This window comes from Peromyscus leucopus, chromosome 4 (assembly GCF_004664715.2).
Source record: "Peromyscus leucopus breed LL Stock chromosome 4, UCI_PerLeu_2.1, whole genome shotgun sequence".
Taxonomy (NCBI): Eukaryota; Metazoa; Chordata; class Mammalia; order Rodentia; family Cricetidae; genus Peromyscus; species Peromyscus leucopus.
The window spans coordinates 66857308-66876606 of NC_051066.1; the positions used below are offsets into that span (position 1 = coordinate 66857308).

Below are 19299 nucleotides of genomic sequence, written 5' to 3' on the forward strand. Positions count from 1 at the left end.
GGTTGTCTAAGAGTTCATCTTTGGTGGGGGGACGACACTGAAATGGGATCAGAAGCCGCCCCTCTGGCACCTCCATGGTCTACAAAGGACAAAGGCTCTCCCCGTGGATCTCTACGGGTCTGCTGCCACACTAGGCCCCAGGTTGGAAATACACTAACAGGACAGTCATTTAGGTACTTCCTGTTGCATCTAAACTCCCTAGCTAGACAGACATCTTCCCAGACAAAGCCACTTCAAAGTCAGATCTCCACCTCCCCTGAGTTTCTGTTGCTTGGCCAGGGGCTTCAAGATATCATATTGAGACCTAGTTCGGAGCCTTGGGGACTTTAGGGGAGGGGGAAGAAAGGCACTTGTGTGAGGAGTCAGAGCCGGGAACGGACCTGGGATGATGCGCTGGCCTCAGAGGGAATTAGCTTAAGGACTGTCCACTGAGAGAAAAAGTAGCACTGTGTTAAAAGACCAAAAGGAGAAAGAAATGTCAGCTCCTGGGTGGAATCACAATAAGGAGAAAGGATCCTGAAGCACCCCCCATCAGAGGAAGGGCAGGAGGCCTGTGGAGCAGGCAGAGTAGGGACACCCAGAGGAAGAGAAAGGACAAGAATCAGCAGAAGGAAAGGCAAACATCCATACTTTGAGAGGACAGACAGACAGACAGACACACGCACAGACACCCACGGTTCAGGCACACTGGAAGCACACAGGAGATCAGCCAGTCTAGACTCTCAAAGCAGAACCACCGAGCAAAGCACACCCTGGGAATACAGGAAGGCGGAGACACGCAAGAGGGGCCGAGTGAGACGCTCCCACTCACACTGTGTGAGCAGGGGATGGGCAGTACGGCCACCGAGCCTCACTCTCTTTCCTGGGCCCCAACACGGGCTCCCTGCCGCACCTGCTCAGAGCCTGGTGGTCTCACCAAGGTCACTGTGCCCTCCCCTTTGGTTTCGCTCTTGGTCCAGCCATTCACCTCTCTCTGGCCCAAGGCTCTCCCTCTTGCTCCCTGGAGAGCACCGAGAGCCTGGAAACTGATCTTAGGACAGGTCGGCCCAGGACTAGGCCCGGGAGGCCTTGGGCTGCTGCTGCTTGTGCCTACCTGGTTGTGCATGAACTTGAGATTGATCCCTTCCAGGGTGACTTGGAGCAAGCCACCCTCTCCAGTCTTCATGTCCTGCACGGGGAACTCACCACCTAGCTCAGGCCCTGTGGGAAGGAGGAAGGTGTCAGCTAAGGGCAAAGCGAAGAGTCCCACAGCCCGCCTTCCTAAGCAGGTCTGTGTGGTCAGGAGGGTGCTGTGGGGGCCGAGCGCTCCTCACCGGGTTTGATGCTTTGCTGCCGGGCAGCGGCGCGCTCCATGCTGTCCTTCACACAGTAGTACAGCTCCCGACACTGCGGCACAGGGAGGGGAGTCCTGTAATGGGAGCCCTGCCAGGGCTCCATGTTCCCCACTCTAGGCTGTCACTGCCAAAGGCTAAGGCCAGTGCCAGGACTCAGGGCAGCGTAAGTTACTCCACAGGACAGCTGGAGGCCAAAGTATGGCTCCAGGTGTGGATTTTGGAATTTTAACTTTCCAGTGAGAATCTCAGCACTTAGTCCTAAATGCCTACCTAACCCCCAGCTCAAACCGAGACCCAAGTACCTTCTTAGTATAGAACTTGTTGAGCTGGGTCTCAGAGCCATTTCTACGCCACAAACACAGGACCTTGGTCTTGGGACAGTAGGTCATGTTGATGAGTTTCTCATACCACCAGCGCTCATACACTGTCCCGATGTTACTACGTAACACCACACAGTCATCACACACCTGGAAAAACGGACAACACAGATCAGTGCTTCTGGTCTCTGACAGTTTTCCCGTCCCAGTTACCATTCCTGTGTCTTACAGGGAAAGGACGACATGATTGACCCTAGGAACAGCCCCATGATAGTTTTCGGCCCAGGACTCGGGGTCCCCCTAGGGGAGATCGTAAGCACTGAACGGCTGGACACACTGTGTTAGAAGTATTACTGACAGATATGGAATCTTTGAAAGAGGCCTGTGTACAAAGAGGCACATTGTCCAAATCAATGAGTGTGTACCACCTCATGTCTACTTTCTAGACCAAGGATTTGAAGTGTATCTCCTGCCTCCGTCTTACAATCATGTGGAGAAATCAGCTCTATTATCAAACACAGGGCAGGCTTAATTAACCAAAGAGAAAAAGTTGGAGCCAATCAATTTTCTACTTTTAGCTCTTTTCTGCTCCTATAGAATACTTTTGTGATTACATAAGTGAAACATGAACAGTGGTTATTGCATAAAAATACTCAATATGGCCTGGTGGTGATGGCGCACGCCTTTAAACCCAGCACTAGGGAGGCAGAGGCAGGAGGATCTCTGTGAGTTCAAGGCCAGCCTGGGCTACAGAGTGAGATCCAGGAAAGGCACAAAGCTACACAGAGAAACCCTGTCTCAAAAAAAGAGAAAAAAACAAAAACAAACTCAATATGGGATGATAAATGTTAAGAAGCAGGGTCCCGAGCCCGGCGGTGGTGGTGCACGCCTTTAATCTCAGCACTTGGGAGGCAGAGGCAGGTGGATCTCTGTGAGTTCGAGGCCAGCCTGGGCTACCAAGTGAGTTCCAGGAATGGCGCAAAGCTACATAGTGAAACCCTGTCTTGAAAAACCAAAAAAAAAAAAAAAAAAAAAAAAAAAAAAAAGCAGGGTCCCCTGCATATGCTTTTCTTGTTCAACAGTCCCCTCCAGGTGAACTCAGCCGTCCTCATGACTTCAGTTATTGTAGTGACACTGTGGCATGCTGGGTAAGAGCAGGTCTAAGGTCAGAGTGCTTGGGTTGAGACCCCAGCTCTTCCATACCTAGTTATGTCATGCCGAGCCAGCTCTTCTGTTGCTATTCCTCATGGCTAAGGAGGGGCTCGTTGACAGCAATAACTACACTATGAAATGCAGTAATGTCCACACATTTCTTTTTTGTTTTATTTTTTGAGATAGCATCTCACTCTATGTACTCCTGGCTGTCCTGGAACTTGCTCTGTAGACCAAGCTGGACGCAAACTCACAGAGCTTGTCCTGCTTATGCCTCCCAAGTGCCGGGATTAAAGGAGTGCTCCACTAATGCCTGGTACAATATGCATAAAATTCTTAATGTGCATCAAAAGCCAGGCCCGGGTCTGGGAATGTAGCTCAACCACGGAGCACTGGCACATGGAAAGCACCCAGCTATCTGCTTTGACAATCCAGATGTGATACGAAAATATTATAACAGGAGCATCGAGAAGGCTCAGCAGTAAGAGTGCTCACTAAGCAAGCACGGGACTGAGTGTGACCCCCAAACCCCCACAAATACGGAACAAGAGAGACCCAACCCTGCAAAGCTGTCTTCTGATCTCCAGACACATTCACACCCAAATACTAACTAAATTACTACCTATAGTTATTACTAACATATCATGCTCTTAGATCTTTCTCTATCCAAGCCCTCTCTCCTCTGCTCCTGACCACTCTTTGCTGGTTATCTCATATATGGGACCTGAGACACCACTCATCCAGACCAGGACTCAGCACCTGCGGGGCAGGCGCTCCTAAGTCTTATCGCAGTAAAAGGTGGTGGCAGCGGCGGCGGCGGCGGCACCTACGTAGGTGCCCGAGTCAGAAGTGAAGGAGGAGCACACAGCTCCTTGTTCTGAAGCAGCAGTGCATACGGCCGCGAGGCTGAGAAGGAAGTACTACGTACGTCCCCTTGGCAGGTGACACAGCAACGTCACGTACACACACAGCCCAGCTATGCTGAGACCTGTGTCATAAACACCCCCGTGCACACACTTAAAAGGAGACACAAAGGAACCCTATAAACACAGAGAGATGAATCTATGAAGCCACAGTAAGAAAATTTATACTTAGAAGATATTCTTGCCAAAATATTGAATCTGAAATTAAGCACCTCTACTGGACTAATAGTTTATAAGAAAGACAAAAAATGTGTCAATGTTCAAGGAGGTGTGGCCACTAAAAAGTCTAGACGCCCTAAAGGCAGAAATTGAATTTCTTCATTAAAATAACTGGAAATGGGTGGAACCTAGGTTAGAACATGCTTAAGAATAATAACTATCAAAACTGGGCACGGTGCATGCCTTTAATTCTAGCACTTGAAGGGAGACAGAGGCAGGCAGATCTATGTGAGTTTGAGGCTAGCCTGGTCTACACAGTCAATTCTAGGCCAGCTATGGCTATACTGTAAAATACTGTCTCAGAAAAAAAAAAAAAAAGAAAGGAAGGGGGGGAGAGAGGGAGAGAGGGAGAGAGGGAGAGAGAGAGAGAGAGAAATTTGCCATCAAGGCTGAAGACTGAGTCTGAGTCTGAGATCCAGAGTCCATATGGTGGAAGGAGAAAATCAACTCCTAGAAGTTGTCCTCTGACCTCCACACACTTGCTGTGACACACACACACACACACACACACACACACACACACACACACACATAAATTTTTTAAAAAGGAAAGAAAGAAAAAGTAAAAAAGTTCTTTTTATCCTATTATAGAGAAGTATCTGGAAAATCCTGAATGGAGAAACAAGGTATCGTCAGTGAATAGGCAATAAAGTCACACTACTATAACCCAGAGCAGCAGCACTTTCCAGTGCACGCTGGAGGTCTGCTGCCATCTTCCCACGAGGATGGGGAATGATAATCTATGTCCATAGCTTTTGTTTTGTTTGGAGATGGAGTTTCTCTGTGTAGCCCTGGCTGTCCTAGAACTCACTCTGTAGACCAGGCTGGCCTCAAACTCAGAGATTCGCCAGCCTCTGCCTCCAGAGTGCTGGGATTAAAGGTGGCCACCACCACTGCCCGGCTATGTTCACATCTTATTGCTTGCCTGCCTACAATCTCCTGGAGGATACAAAGGAGACAATTACTTGTAGGATGAAAAGACAAGGACAGTAGAAAATGATGGAGGTGGGGATTAGAATATGCACCAGACACCACCCAAGCATATCATTTTCTAGTGTTCTGATTCACGAACAATGCGATTATGTCACACATCCAATATTGATAAAAGAAATGGTGAGGAATCATCTAGTTACTTAATTATTTGCATAATAACTTGATAAATTAATCATGAATGGATTGTGAGGATAAATAAGGTAAGTCGGAAACAAAGCCTAGCATTGGTCTAGGAGCTTCTTGTGTCTCTGAAATATTCTTCTGGCTTTCCAATGGGGAACTAGAACTTACTTCCATGAAAAAGATATCTCCATTTGTGTCTGTCCCCGCATGTACAACAAACGTCTGCTTCTTCATGTGCCGGCTGCCACTGGATCGGATGGAGAGATCACGTCCACTCTGAGGGGAAAAAAGGTGCTTAGAGACATTCAGATGTTGCTCTTACACACAAATCTGAATAAAAATGCCTCACTTGGCAATTCAATTCCTAACAGCTTCCTTAGAACAATTCCTACCCCTCCGCTACTCCTGAGAGAGGGTTTCTCCGTGTAGCCCTGGTTGTACTAGAACTCTGTAGACCAGGCTGGCTCTGCCTCTGTGATGGGATTACAGGCGTGCGCCACCATGCCCGGCACTTAGCACAATCTATCTGCTAGCCACTGGCCACAAGAGAGGACTGAGGACTTTTTTGAGTCAGGGCCCTATGTTTTGAGTCAGGGCCCTATGTTTTGAGTCAGGGCCCTATGTTTTGAGTCAGGGGCCCTAAGTTTGATCGGGCTATGTTTTGAGTCAGGCCCTATGTTTGGTCGGCCTATGTTTTGAGTCAGGGGCCCTAAGTTTTGAGTCAGGGGCCCTAAGTTTTGAGTCAGGGACCCTAAGTTTTGAGTCAGGGGCCCTAAGTTTTGAGTCAGGGGCCCTATGTTTTGAGTCAGGGCCCTATGCCTCTTAAAAACACGGGCTCTCAGTGCTCACTTCGGCAGCACATAGACTGCAATTACAGAGAAGATCAGCACGGCAAAGATAATGTGCAAATTTGTGAAGCGTTCCATATTTTAAAAAAATAAATAAAATGAAGCTCTCAAAGGGTTTCTGTTTATGTGAGTTATAGCTATACTCACTATCTAGAAATATTAATAACATTTTAGTGTTTATTAATTCATTTAAAAGTAATTTACTGATAGCCAAATGTATGAAAAAGCACATACCTTTTATAAAATATATTTCTCCTAATAACAGTAATAATAATAAAGAGTAGCAATGTTTTTACCTATTTGCAAATCTGTTTAATATATTTGGTTTAGGAGAAAGTAGTTGCATTCCTGGGCTGGGCATGGTGTCACACATTCAAGAGGCTAAGCCAGGAGGATCACAAGTTTGAGGCTAGCCTGGGCTACATTAAAAACACCAGGAAGGAAGGAAGGAAGGAGGGAGGAGGAGGGAGGGAGGGAGGGAGGGGCGGGCAATAGAGAGGGAGGAGCCGACCCTGACGCATGCCTGTCATCTCCGAATTGGGAGGTAGATGCCAGAAGATCAGAAGCTTAAGATCATTCTCAGTTGCATAGCAAATTTGAACCATGAAATCCCCTTCTCATTAAAAAAATAAAAGCCGGGCAGTGGTAGCACATGCCTTTAATCCCAGAACTTGGAGGCAGAGCCAGGCGGATCTTTGTGAGTTCGAGGCCAATCTGGTCTACAGAGCGAGATCCAGGAAAGGCGCAAAGCTACACAGAGAAACTCTGTCTCTAAAAACCAAATAAATAAAAATAAAATAAAATAAAATAAGGTGCACACCTTTAATACCAGTACTTGAGAGAGGCAGAGGCAGGCCTGGTCTACACACTGAGTTCCAGGCCAACCAGTGCTACATAGTGAGACCTGTCTCAAAAATAAAATAGAGGGCTGGAGAGATGGCTCAGAGGTTAAGAGCACTCACTGGCTGCTCTTCCAGAGGTCCTGGGTTCAATTCCCAGCAACCACATGGTGACTCACAACCATATGTAATGAGATCTGGTGCCCTCAACATACATAATAAATAAATCTTTTAAAAAATAATAAAAAATAAAATAAAATAGAACAAAACAAAATAAAAAAGAGTTGGCAAGATAGTTCAGCAGGTAAAGGAGTGTGACAACCTGGGTTTGACCTTTGGCACCCACAGTAGAAGAGAACTCCATCAGCTTGTCCTCTAATGCACATGCACACAGATACAAATCCGATTTAAAAAATAAGAGTCATCTTTGTTTAAAAAAATAAATGTAGCTGAGTGTGGTGGCGCACACCTTTAATCCCAGCACTCGGGAGGCAGAGCCAGGCGGATCTCTGTGAGTTCGAGGCCAGCCTGGTTCTAGGATAGCCAGGACTACACAGAGAAACCCTGTCTCGAAAAACCAAAAAGAAAAAAAAAGAAAGAAAAGCTTCATATCAAAAAAAATTTCCAGAATTCTCATTTTCACTTAAAAATTTGGCCCTTATCATTGGCAACAAATAATGTCAACCTTAAAAGAACTGGTTCACCGTATTGCTTTTAGAAAAAAAGTCTGCCAACTCAACCTAACAGTCATAGAGAAAATGGTGTTTCATGGACAAAGCTAATATTTCATCTGACACAGATGGCTTTTCCTCCCAATAACCAACACCCTGGGTATGCAGCAGAAATGCTTTATGTATACTTCCCATTTTATTACAGAGAATATTAAAAAGACATATAAGTGATTATTAAAATTTAATACATGTAATGTTTTTTTACTGATTTATCAAGGACATTCATAAGTGAAACTGGCTTTTTTATTTTTATTATTTTATTTTTAATTTATTTTTATTTTATGTGTATGAGTGTTTTGCCTGCATGTACACATGTGCACACATATGTGCCTGGCGCACACACAGGCCAAAAGTCAGCATCGGATCCCCTGGAACTGGAATTACAGGTGGTTGTGAATCACCATGAGGGTGCTGGGAATCAAGCCAGGCCCTCTGCAAGAGCGGTGTGCACTCTCTCCAGTCCCAAAACTAGTAGGGGTTTTTGTTGTTTTTGCTTTTGTTTGTTTTTGAGACAGGGTTTCTCTGTATAACAGCCCTGACTGTCTGGGAACTCGCTCTGTAGCCCAGGCTGGCCTTGAACTCACAGAGATCCATCTGCCTCTGCCTCCCAAGCCCTGAGATTAAAAGTATGTGCCACCACCACACAACTAAACTGTAATTTTTAAAAAGTCAGTTTCAGGGCCCAGAGAGATAGCTCAGCAGTTAAGAGCACTTGCTATCCTCCAGAGGACTGGGGTTTGAATCCCAGCACCCACATGATGGCTAACAACTGGCTGTAACTCCAATCCCAGGGGATCTGACACGCTCTTTTGTACTCCTTGGGCACCAGGAACATACATGTTGCACAGACATACATAGACAAATTAGATACATATAAAATAATAAAATTTTTAAAAATTGTAAAACACAGTTTCAGGCTAAAAATAAATCAATCTGAGTAATAGGATCACTGGTGTTCAGCATGAAAGACATTGTAGGTTTTTTTTTTTTTAATTTAATTTATTTATTTGGTTGTTTTTTTGTTTTTTGTTTTAAGATTTGTTTATTTATTATGTATACAGTGTTCTGCCTCCATGTATGTCTACAGGCCAGAAGAGGGCACCAGATCTCATTACAGATGGTTGTGAGCCACCATGTGGTTGCTGGGAATTGAACTCAGGACCTCTGGAAGAGCAGTCAGTGCTCTTAACCTCTGAGCCATCTCTCCAGCCCTGGTTGGTTGGTTTTTTGAGACAAGGTTTATCTGTGTAGCTTTGGAGCCTCTCCTGGAACTCGTTTTGTAGACCAGGCTGGCCTTGAACTCAGAGACCTGCCTGCCTCTGCCTCCCGAGTGCTGGATTTTATTATTTTAATGTGTATTAGTATTTATGTGCAGTATGTGCAAGGCTGGTGCTCTCAGAGGTCAGACGAGGGTGTTAAGTCCTCTAGAACTGGAGTCAGTTGTGAGCGGCCATGTGGGTGCTGGGAATTGGACCCAGGTTCTCTGGAGGGGCAGTCAGTGCTCTTCAGCCCTGACCCAACCCTTTAGCCCTTGAACTCATTTTATTTACTTATTAATTCACTCCCTCATTTTGTGTGGGCGTGGGTGGGTGAGGAGGTCTGTCTGTGTGGGGGCGTGCATGTGCCACGAGGCTCATGGCAGGCCAGAGAAGAGCTGGCAAGAGTTTTCTTCTCCTTCTCCTGTGTGGGTCCCGGGGATCAAACTCAGGTTGTCAGGGTTAACAGCAAGTGCCTTTACCTACTGAGTCATAGCACCAACCCAAAACTGCCCCCCCCCCCGCCCCAGAGACAGGGTTTTGCTGTGTAGCCCTGGCTATCCTAGAATTTGCTCTGTAGACCAGGCTGGCCTCAGACTCAGCGAGCCATCTGCCTCTGCCTCCTGAGTGCTGGGATTAAGAGCGTGCACTACCATGCCAAGTTTATAAAATGGTCTTTTTTTAAAAACAGAATGTATGGAAGTGAGGGTGGGACTCACATAGTTAAGTCATGACAATAATGTGCCAGCAGTCTATACAAGACTGATTTTGCAGTTCTGGTGCAAATATTAACCAGTTAAAAGAGGCATTTTAGCTGGGTATTGGTGGCACATGCCTTTAATCCCAGCACTCAGGAGGCAGAGGCAGGCAGATCTCTGTGAGTTCAAGTTCAAGGCCAGCCTCGTCTACAAAGTGAGTTCCAGGACAGCCAGACAGTTACACAGAGCAACCCTGTCTTGTTTTTTAAAGAGGCATTTTAGTGTTGTGGTGAGAACAAATTTCATCTCGTAGGTCCCCAGACATCCACAGACCTGCCATGGAAAATGCTATACTATGATAGTTGGAGTACTCAGAGTCCCGACACTGAACAGAAGGGCTAAAACCTCCCCTGGACTACTGCCCCATTCTTGAAACTAGTGATTAACCGGATTGCATGACAAGACCAGCAGTGTTCCATGCGGGAGCTCTGCAGCAGGGAAGGATGACAAGCAGAGCGGAAGGAGCCCCAGGGATGGTCGGGTATGCTCACCAGATTGGTCAGCTGGTCGAGCACCTCATTGATTTGTTGGCTGTATACAAGGCCAATGTGGGACTTTCCCATCAGACGACGCACTTTCTTCCTGATGTCATTCTTGTTCACCTGGAAAGCCAAGACACGAGTCTTAGCAACGGATCTGCTGCTCTCTTCCTAACTGAGGCTGAGACAAGACAACGTCTAAGTTTCCACGGATCTATCTGAGAGACATGGAATCCTGAAAACTGAATCACTGACTATGGCAGGACATTTGCGGCTGTGTATCCTGTTCAATGGAATTCAAGCACAGAGGAAACTTGCAATACAGGAAATGCTGATTAGTTTGTCGTCCATTTGACACAAGCTCGAGTCATCTGGGAAGAGGGACTCTCAATGGAGAAAATGCCTCCCTAAGACTGGCCTGCAGGTAAGCCTGTGGGCATTTTTCTGATTAATGATTGATGTGAGGGAGCCCAGCACACCGTTGGCAGTGCCCTCCCTGGGCAAGTGGTTCTAGGGTATATAAGAAAGCAGGTTGAGCCAGGCGGTAGTAGTGCTTGCCTTTAATCCCAGCACTTGGAAGGCAGAGGCAGTAGATCTCTGTGAGTTCCAGGCTAGCCTGGGCTACAGAGTGAGTAGGACAGCCAGCCAGAGCTACACAGAGAAACCCTGTCTCAAAAAACCAAACCAACCTACCAACCAAACAAACAAAAGGCCGCAGGCTGAGCAAGCCAGTAGGCAGCCCTCCCCCAGTGTTTGCCTCCAGGTTCCCGCCGCAGCGTCCACTGATGAGGAACTGTGACCAGTTAGACAACGGGCCCTCTCGTTCCCATGCTGCTTTTGGCCACAGTGCTTATAACAGTAACAGGAACCTAGCTAAGACACAAGATCGATCAAGTCAACGAGCTTACAGAACCATGTCTGTATTTGGGCAACTGATCCCTTCACAGTTAGAGCCTCGGGAGAACAGAAGAAACTCGGGGAGGCTCGTTCTCACAACTTCTCTTTGCCACCACCCATCCGAACCCATTCTCTTTCAGAGAAGAACTCTTCTGCTTGGTAACATACTTTCCCACAGCTAAGACAAAAAGCACAAACAGCTCAACTAGGACTTATCATCTCTTTGTTAATAGTGGGTATTTTTTTTTGACAAGATTTTATCTAGTTTTATTTGGTCTTGAACTTATAGCCAAGGCTGGCCTTGAATTCCTGATCCTCCTGCCTCTTTCTCCCAAGTGCATTGTTTACTGGCATGACTACCATGCCTAGTTAGGCAGCTTTTTCCAGCCATAAAAAAGTATGCATGACAAAGGGCTGGCGCTGGAAATAAATTCTGAGCCCCTGAAGGGTTTAGAATATACTACTGGAAAAAATGAATTAAATCAGTTGTACTCTGTGGGGAGCTCTATTGCATTCTAAAATAACTTAACAAAGGGAACACATATAAAATTAAAAGTAGACAAGTAACAAGTGATAATCAATTAGCTTTAACATTCATTAACAAAAGCCTGGTAGCACCAGTTAAATGGATAGTGTGTAAGCTGGACAGAGGCCTTGGACTTTCAGTTAGGAAGAGAGCCACAGTCAGATGCTTTGACAGCTTCTCAACTGTCCCAGAATTTAGGCAACAGAGCTTATGTCCAGGGAGAGCTGGACATAAGCAAATTCAACATTACCTTCATCAGTAGCATATAGGATATGAGGTTGTGCAAAAGTGTGGCCAGTAAACGATCTTCATCATCCTCCAGGCGCTTCCGGTCATGTTCTCCTAGGGACAGGTACCTAGGCAGAAGACCAGGCACAGGCTAGTGCTCAGGTGGAAGACCACAAAAGACAGTGGGAAGAACTGAACAGGGATATTCTCGTGTCTTTCCTAAGTCCCATACCTGTCGATCATTTCCTGAGGACCCTGGTCCATACCCATCCCTTCTCTTTCCAACATCACAGCATCTAAGAATGCATCTTCCCAGAACTGCATTTGGTCCCATAAAGTAGAACGCTCTTTGCCTGTGTAGAATAATGGTATTTCTTGGGTGGGGGCATGGCCTATTTAACATTTCAAGAATATAGCTGACAAATGAAAAGGTAGTAAGCCCCAGATAAAACAAGGTCATTCCAAATTCTAGGGCAACGGAAACCAAACCTTTCTCCCAGATCTAATACATTTTGCCACCAACCCCAGAGGCCTCCAAGTGAAGCCCAGCCCTTCCCAGGCAGGAAGAAAGAACACATCACACAAAGAAAAGCAGTTACTTATAGAAAAGGTCTCCATAGCAGCATCCTCTAACTGGTCCCACATCGATCCTTTGTCCCTTCCTGCCAACGTGTGAGCAGGAAGGGACACGGTAGCAAGAGGAAAGAAAGGAGACAGAGAGACACAGCCTGTTGATTAACACCAAAACCCAATGTCATCTAGTTTTCAGCCCCTGCTTATCATAACCACAGATTCCTTGGTTTAGATTTTAAAATGCTCTCTGGACTAGTGAGATGGCTCAGTCGGTAAGGTGCTCGCTGTCAAGCCTGATGACCTGGGTTCAATTCCTGGAGCCCACATGGGAGGAAGAAATAAAGAACCAACTTCCACAAGTCCTCTGACCTCCACATGTGTGCACAGCACATGCCAACCCCCATTAAATAAATAACTATTAAAAAGGAGTTTAAAATGCTATCTGATGTCAGAATTCACATTAGCAGAAAGCCAAGCAGCAGCTGTTCGGCGCTACTTTCTCCCATGGCTTAGCCCAGCTTTCTTCTAATGCAAGGGGCCTTGCCAGTCTATTTCTTACCTAGTAGTCCCTCATAGAGATAGACGCGCTGGCTTACGTCTTCAGAAGAACGAATTGGACTGCTAGCCAGCTTCTCCTTTGGTTTCAAGCTATGGGCTTTACCCTAGAAAGACAAGGTAGGTCAGATGCCAGACAGATAGAGACAAAGTAAACCAGGCACTTTACTGAAAGGCTCACACACTAAGTAAACATCCATTAACAACACAATTATCCCTGCCTCTGCTACTATATTTGGCTAATAATAATAATTTGGCTGATAATCCTGTTTTCTGTTACTTTTTCCTAAAGCAAGAAATGAAGGACTCATCCTGACTCCCCTTTATTCTTTAGTCTCTGTGATGCTTTCTCTTAGAGCTGGGCATGCCTCTAATCCAGCTTGTGGGAGGTTGGGAAAGGAGGATCAGTAGTTCAAGGCCAACCTTAGCTTTATAGCAAGTTTGAGGCCAGTGTGGGCCACATGAGATACTGTCTCACACCCTCACCCCACAAAACAAGGTAAAGCCTTTGTAGTAGCATAACACAGTAGAAAGAACCAGAGTTTGAAGTCAGACTGGCCAACGTTCAGGTCCCTACTTTTTATTAATTTTTTTTAATTGCTGAGAATCATTTTCCTTGTCCATAATAGGAACATTATAATACCTACCTCACAGGACTGGAGAAATGGTTAAATTAATTAGTTTGTTTATTTAATGTGTGCACATGCATATTCACACGTATGTTTAAGTGTCTGAGTGTGTAAGGACCCATGTGGATATCAGGAGTTTCCTTCCATTACTTTCTACATTATACACACACAAATAACACAAGAAAAGCCTTTAGTGAATTTAAGTAACCTTTCTCACCTCAACTGTGCAAACAGCCCTTGTCCACCAGCACAGGACAGTTAAGGCTGTGTGGTAGGAAGGGCCAGAAAAGATAGCATACAGTGATCAGCATCCCACAGGAATGATTTAACATTCAGAATCAACGCACAATGAAGGAATTTTTTAAAAACTTTCTTTCTTTTTTCTTTTTTTTTGATTTTTTGAGACAGAGTTTTCTCTGTGTAGCCCTGGCTGTCCTGGAACTTACTTTGTAGACCAGGCTGGCCTCCAACTCACAGAGATCCACCTGCCTCTGCCTCCCAAGTGCTGGGATTAAAGGCATGTGCCAGCACCGTCCAGCTCACTTGTTTTTTATGATTTATTTATTTATTTATTTTGTTTTTTCAAGACAGGGTTTCTCTGTGTAGTTTTGGTTCCTGTTCTGGATCTTGCTCTGTAGACCGGGCTGGCCTCGAATTCACAGAAATCCACCTGCCTCTGCCTCCTGAGCACTGGAATTAAAGGCATGTGCCACCACCACCCGGCCATGATTTATTTATTTTTATTTCATATGCATTGGTGCTTTGCCTGCATGTATGTATGTATGAGGGTATCAGATCCCCTGGAATGGGAGTTACAGACAGCTGTGAGCTGCCATAGGGTGCTGAGAATTGAATCCAGGTCCTCTGGAAGAGCATTCAGTGCTCTTAACCACTGAGCCATCTCTCCAGCTCTAAAAATGCTTTTTTTTTTCCCCTTTTTTTTTTTTTTTTTTTTTTTTTTGGTTTTTCGAGACAGGGTTTCTCTGTGTAGCTTTGCACCTTTCCTGGATCTCACTTGGTAGCCCAGGCTGGCCTCGAACTCACAGAGATCCGCCTGCCTCTGCCTCCCGAGTGCTGGGATTAAAGGTGTGCGCCACCACCACCTGGCCCTCTTTAACTCTTGATCCTATCCCGGCCTCCACTGGCTCTACTAGGCACAAGCATACTGAAGGACCTAGAGACACAAATAAGCACCGGTGGTTTAAAAAAAAAGACTCCATTTAGATCGCATCTTCCAGTTTCCTCTGTAGACCAGAGCACTGAAGGCTGCCGAGGAGGCTATCTATCCACTGTCGTCTTCATAAAGTGGCACAGTATCAGAGGAGTTTTCAATATCGAAAGAGGCAGGTGTTTGCTGCAAAGCGGAGGGGCAAGGTAAGAACTGAGTGATCCGCCTGCCTCTGCCTCCTTCAGCCAAACCTACCGGCGAGTGCCGGGTGGTGGTGGCGCACGCCTTTAATCCCAGCACTCGGGAGGCAGAGGCCAGCCTGGGCTACCAAGTGAGATCCAGGAAAGGCGCAAAGCTACACAGAGAAACCCTGCCTCCAAAAACAAAAACAAAAAAAGACCTGAGTGATTTATTTCATTTGGGTATGGGGGCACACACTTGGAATCCCAGCACTTGTGAGACTGAAACAGAAGGATCATAGGCTTGAGGCCACCCTGGGTTATACAGTAAGACTGTCTCAAAAAGGAAGAGGAGAAGGAGGAAGGGGAGGGGAGGGGAGGGAAGGAGGGAGGGAGAAGAGCCATCCCAGCTGCAGCAGACATACTGGATGACTATGGCAAGTTCTCCCCTTTCTTCCGAAGCACCATGCACATGCTCAGTAAGTGGTCTGCCACTGGATCGCATCTCCATACCTATTTTTTATTCTCATTGTCTCTTTCTTAACTTTTCATTCCGTACTAAACCACCTTCCTCTCCCATTAAAAAAAAGTCTTTTGTTAGTAAATAAAGCTTACAAAGATGGTACTCGTGGCAGCATTGGTTTCAATCTCACTATCCGACAGAGTGGCCCGGGAACTGGTCAAGTGAGCGCTGCCTTCTCCTCCTGGCCCATCCCCTGCAGTACTGCTCAGGTCGCTGTCTGCTCCAAGGGTCTCCCCGGAACTGTTACTCACCTAGAAAAGACAAAACGTAGTAAGGGACAGTCCCCAGAGAAGGGCTCCCGACGCCAGTTAGAACCCCGTATACACCACTGAAAAGAGTTGCTTTTCAGGCGTGTCCAACAGCCTCTAGAACTCCCCTTTAGAAGATGAGTGACATTCTGTGCACACTCTTGAGAGTCAAGCTGACCTGACTAAGAACAGCGTCCAAAGGTAGGGACCCTTCCCAGGAGACACCCACCCCCACCCACAAAGAAGCCAATGTGGTATCCCCCTACCACGGTGCTAACTTCAGAATCCTGACTTGAGCTTCGGATCATAACAGCTGGACTCACACCGATGACAGAGTCCTGATCGGTCCTCTGAAATAAGACAAGGGACACCTGTATTGTTTCTAGAGAGGTCCTGAGCAACTGGTTCTTTTCTAAGCTGGAATGTATAGCACTTACACAATAAAATGACACATTAAATAAATACATGCTCACTGTGGAAAACAAAAGAAAGAATAATGAAATAAGAATAAGTCATAAATCTACTACCCAAATTAATCTCTACTTTTAGTATATTTCCTGTTAGGCTTTTAGTTTTTTTTCTATACATATTTTTTAAAAACTAAATTGAAGTTGGGCAGAGTAGCACATTAATGCTAGCACTTGGGAGATAGAGGCAAGCAGATCTGTGAGTTCAAGGACAGCCTGGTCTACATATTAAGTTCTAGGCCAGCCAAGGCTACACAGTAAGACACCCCCTCATACATGTATCTCATATATATATATATTTTAATCATGCTGTGTTGCTAAATTTTTAAAAACACAAAATAGCAGTATTGCATTCCATGATTCTATTATACTTATTTAATTATTCCCTATTATTGTTTATATTTAGATTGTTTCCTTCTTTTGTTGGCTGTAAGGACTATTTTAAGGGTTAGTTGTATAACTTAGTGGTACTCTTTACCTAGAATGTATACCCTGAACTTAATTCCCACTGCCAGTGTGTGTGTGTGTGTGTGTGTGTGTGTGTGTGTAAAACTTTGAGATAGTAATTAGTCCCGACAGTTTTCAGGACTGTCACAAACCTGGGAAGCAGATGTCAGGCTCACACCACTGTCTGCGCTGATCTGGGACTTTTTCTCCTCTGTCTCACCAAGGTCAAAGGCAGGCTTGATCACCTCCGGCCCTGAGTAGGGGAGATTTCTGTCACGCAACGTGCCGAAGCTTGGGGCAGGCTGGTGAAGAGAATGGGAGGGCAGCAGAGCCTGCTCCAGACCTGGTCCTCACATCCCAGTCACTTCCCAGGGCTGCCCCTGCCCACCACTGGGACCCACTAGAAGTCCCCAGAAGCCTTAAGAACCAAGTCATACATTAGACCTGGCCAAGGGTCTCTGCAGCCATCTTCTCAACCTGAGAAAATCCAGAGCAAATCGTCCTAAAACAAAACGTCCCACAAACAAACCCCATTCCAGGGCACCCAAAGTCAGAGTTCCACCTGTGCCTGAGACTATTAAAGTGTTCCCAGGACGCTCAATGATTCCTGACAAAGGTGTCCAAAGAGGCCAGAAAAGGTTAGGGCAAAAGAAAAAGAAACACTGTTTCCCTGGGCACTGCCTACCCCCACCCTATACCATCTACATTTGAGACAAAACAAAACAAAACAAAACAACAACAAAAAGCCCCCATTTGACCTATGGTAAGGCAGAAGGACAGAACGACAGAAAGCAAGAACGTGTGCCTAGGCAAGCCACTAGAGAGCCAGGAAGCTACAGACTCAACACAGAGGGACAGCAACCATCTCTGCCAACTGCGCCCACAGGCCTAGAGGTGAGGGAGGTATCTGCCAAGGAGGGGCTGCATCGGCGGAAGTTCGTCCCACCAGCGTACAGCAGTAGAAAACCACAGTGTAGGTATTTTACCCGGAGACGCCTGATGGCTAACGAAGGGAGGGACAAGGAGCAGCTCACAAGTCATACACCTAGGATTCACACACCACCTGCCCCAAGAATCCTCCGTCCTGTCTTTACAACTCTTCCTCCAAATACCACCCAAGAACAAATGTGGGGTGGGCCTGAGAGGGAGCCCGCCCCAATTGGGCCTGGGAAGTTGGCAGGTATGGGAGACTGGGGGACAGGAAAGGGCGTTTGTTCCTTACTCTGTTTTTCCAAAGCCTTTTGCTTTTTCACTTCCTGGTGCTTGTTCCACAATTCTACCCCAGACGCAATGCAAGCAGGAGAGAGAGACAGAGAGTCAGAGGCTTGTCAGAGGACCAGAGCCCAACCCGAGTTCATCCCCCATCAGACACTGCATTACTGGTTAAGAGATACAAAGATATCTTTATTTGAGTAGGGTTGAGGAATCAAGAGATCCATTTTTGCCCCCCTCCACCACCCCAAATCATGAACTAAAGACTCTAAATTTCTAACCCTAATTCCAATGTAAACACTCTACAGAATCTTTGAGCTGGAAGGGCTCTCCTATGAGAAACTGGACCCTGGGCAGGCTGGAGACAGATCAGTCAACTCCCAACACACCTTGATCTCGCTGCCAAATGGGCTGAGCAAAGGCCACGCTTACAAACTATAGAAAGAGACAATCGTGTCAAGCAGTCGAAGAATTTCAGAAACATGAGCAGAAGTTTGCTTGACACACTGGACTGGACAAAGACTAGATCGAGCATTCGATCAGCATTCCCCCGTTGCTACCAACAATAACAAAAAACAAACCCCAAACCCCCCAAACAATTCACCCTCAGAACTATTGCCTGCTCAACCAAGAGACCCAGTCTCAGTCACTATCTAGGAGAAAAGCTTCCAGTAGAAGAAACAGAACAGGAAATGGCCAAGACTGCTTCCCAGTCAAACAAAGCACAGGGAATACCAATCATAGCTTGTTTTTTTCCCTGGAAGGAACTTCAGAGTTTATTAGGTATAATCTTTTCATTTCCTAGATGAGGTGATAGAGATCCTGATAGGGAAGTCAACTGTCCAAGTAGATTCAAGACTTACAGGACAACAGGTCAGTCTTTTTTTCTGGAACATCATACCAGGCAGGAGAAAGCCAAGCTTTACTACTGCTTCTGGGAGAATACTCGCCAACCAGAGAATCAGAGCTGTCCTAAGAAGAGAGCTAGTTCATTCCTATGAGAACCTATGGCAATGGCTAGAGACCACGGCAAAGAAGTATCAGTTTAGTGCAGCCTAGAGACCGGGGACCGAGAATCAGAGAGAAAGTAGCCTAGATTACTTCAGGTCAAGCAGGAATCAGCCAAAGAAGTGACACCAGACAGGCAGCAAATGGAGAAATACCAGACATAAGCAAGTTCTGAATCGAGTCTGGGGTGGGAAGACAGAAAGAAGAGTCAGTTCAGAAATCTATGACCTTGGAGTTAGGACCCAAACATGCCAGAAGGAACATTTTCCAGAGCAGTATAATGCTCGGATGGGGGAAACTGGATGCAGAACCCAGATGGTCATAATTTTACATCCCAAAGATGTGTCTATAAATTTCCTAATAGTTTCCAGCAACACGTTTTCTCTATGTGAAGAAATTCAGATGTAAATAAAAAAGGGACGGAGAATACAGCTCAGACTCCCTGCACTGAGTCACACCGGTCTCTAAGCGAATCGCGTTACTCCATCCTCGAGAATGCTGGTGAGGCGGCTGGAGAGCAGGCAGGAAGACAGACACGTACAAGAAAATGCTACTGGAAATGGACACAACCCCTCGCCCTCTCTAAAAAGCAAGCATGGGGAGGAGAAGGTCAGGGTTCTGGATGAACTGAGAGAAAGGAAAGATGTTTAAGAAGCCAAGACCACTT

The 19299-nt window shown here is 46.1% G+C and overlaps 1 protein-coding gene across 43 annotated transcripts in view; it reads right to left on the reverse strand.

The window, feature by feature from the left end:
* The window catches only part of Madd (MAP kinase activating death domain), a 44059-nt gene that overhangs the window by 4214 nt on the left and 20546 nt on the right, over positions 1-19299 (reverse strand). For 8 of the 43 annotated variants that reach the window (XM_028878884.2, XM_028878882.2, XM_028878874.2 and 5 more), the window contains 13 exons: positions 17635-17688; positions 16565-16665; positions 15765-15848; positions 15343-15501; positions 12756-12858; positions 12223-12285; positions 11856-11976; positions 11646-11751; positions 9985-10095; positions 5230-5337; positions 1637-1801; positions 1314-1386; positions 1094-1200 (listed from right to left, as the gene is read on the reverse strand). In XM_028878884.2, the coding sequence (XP_028734717.1) occupies positions 1094-1200; positions 1314-1386; positions 1637-1801; positions 5230-5337; positions 9985-10095; positions 11646-11751; positions 11856-11976; positions 12223-12285; positions 12756-12858; positions 15343-15501; positions 15765-15848; positions 16565-16665; positions 17635-17688 (1355 nt within the window). The remainder of the gene's footprint in view (positions 1-1093; positions 1201-1313; positions 1387-1636; positions 1802-5229; positions 5338-9984; positions 10096-11645; positions 11752-11855; positions 11977-12222; positions 12286-12755; positions 12859-15342; positions 15502-15764; positions 15849-16564; positions 16666-17634; positions 17689-19299) is intronic. The other 35 variants (XM_037204980.1, XM_037204966.1, XM_037204974.1 and 32 more) reach the window with 9 other exon arrangements.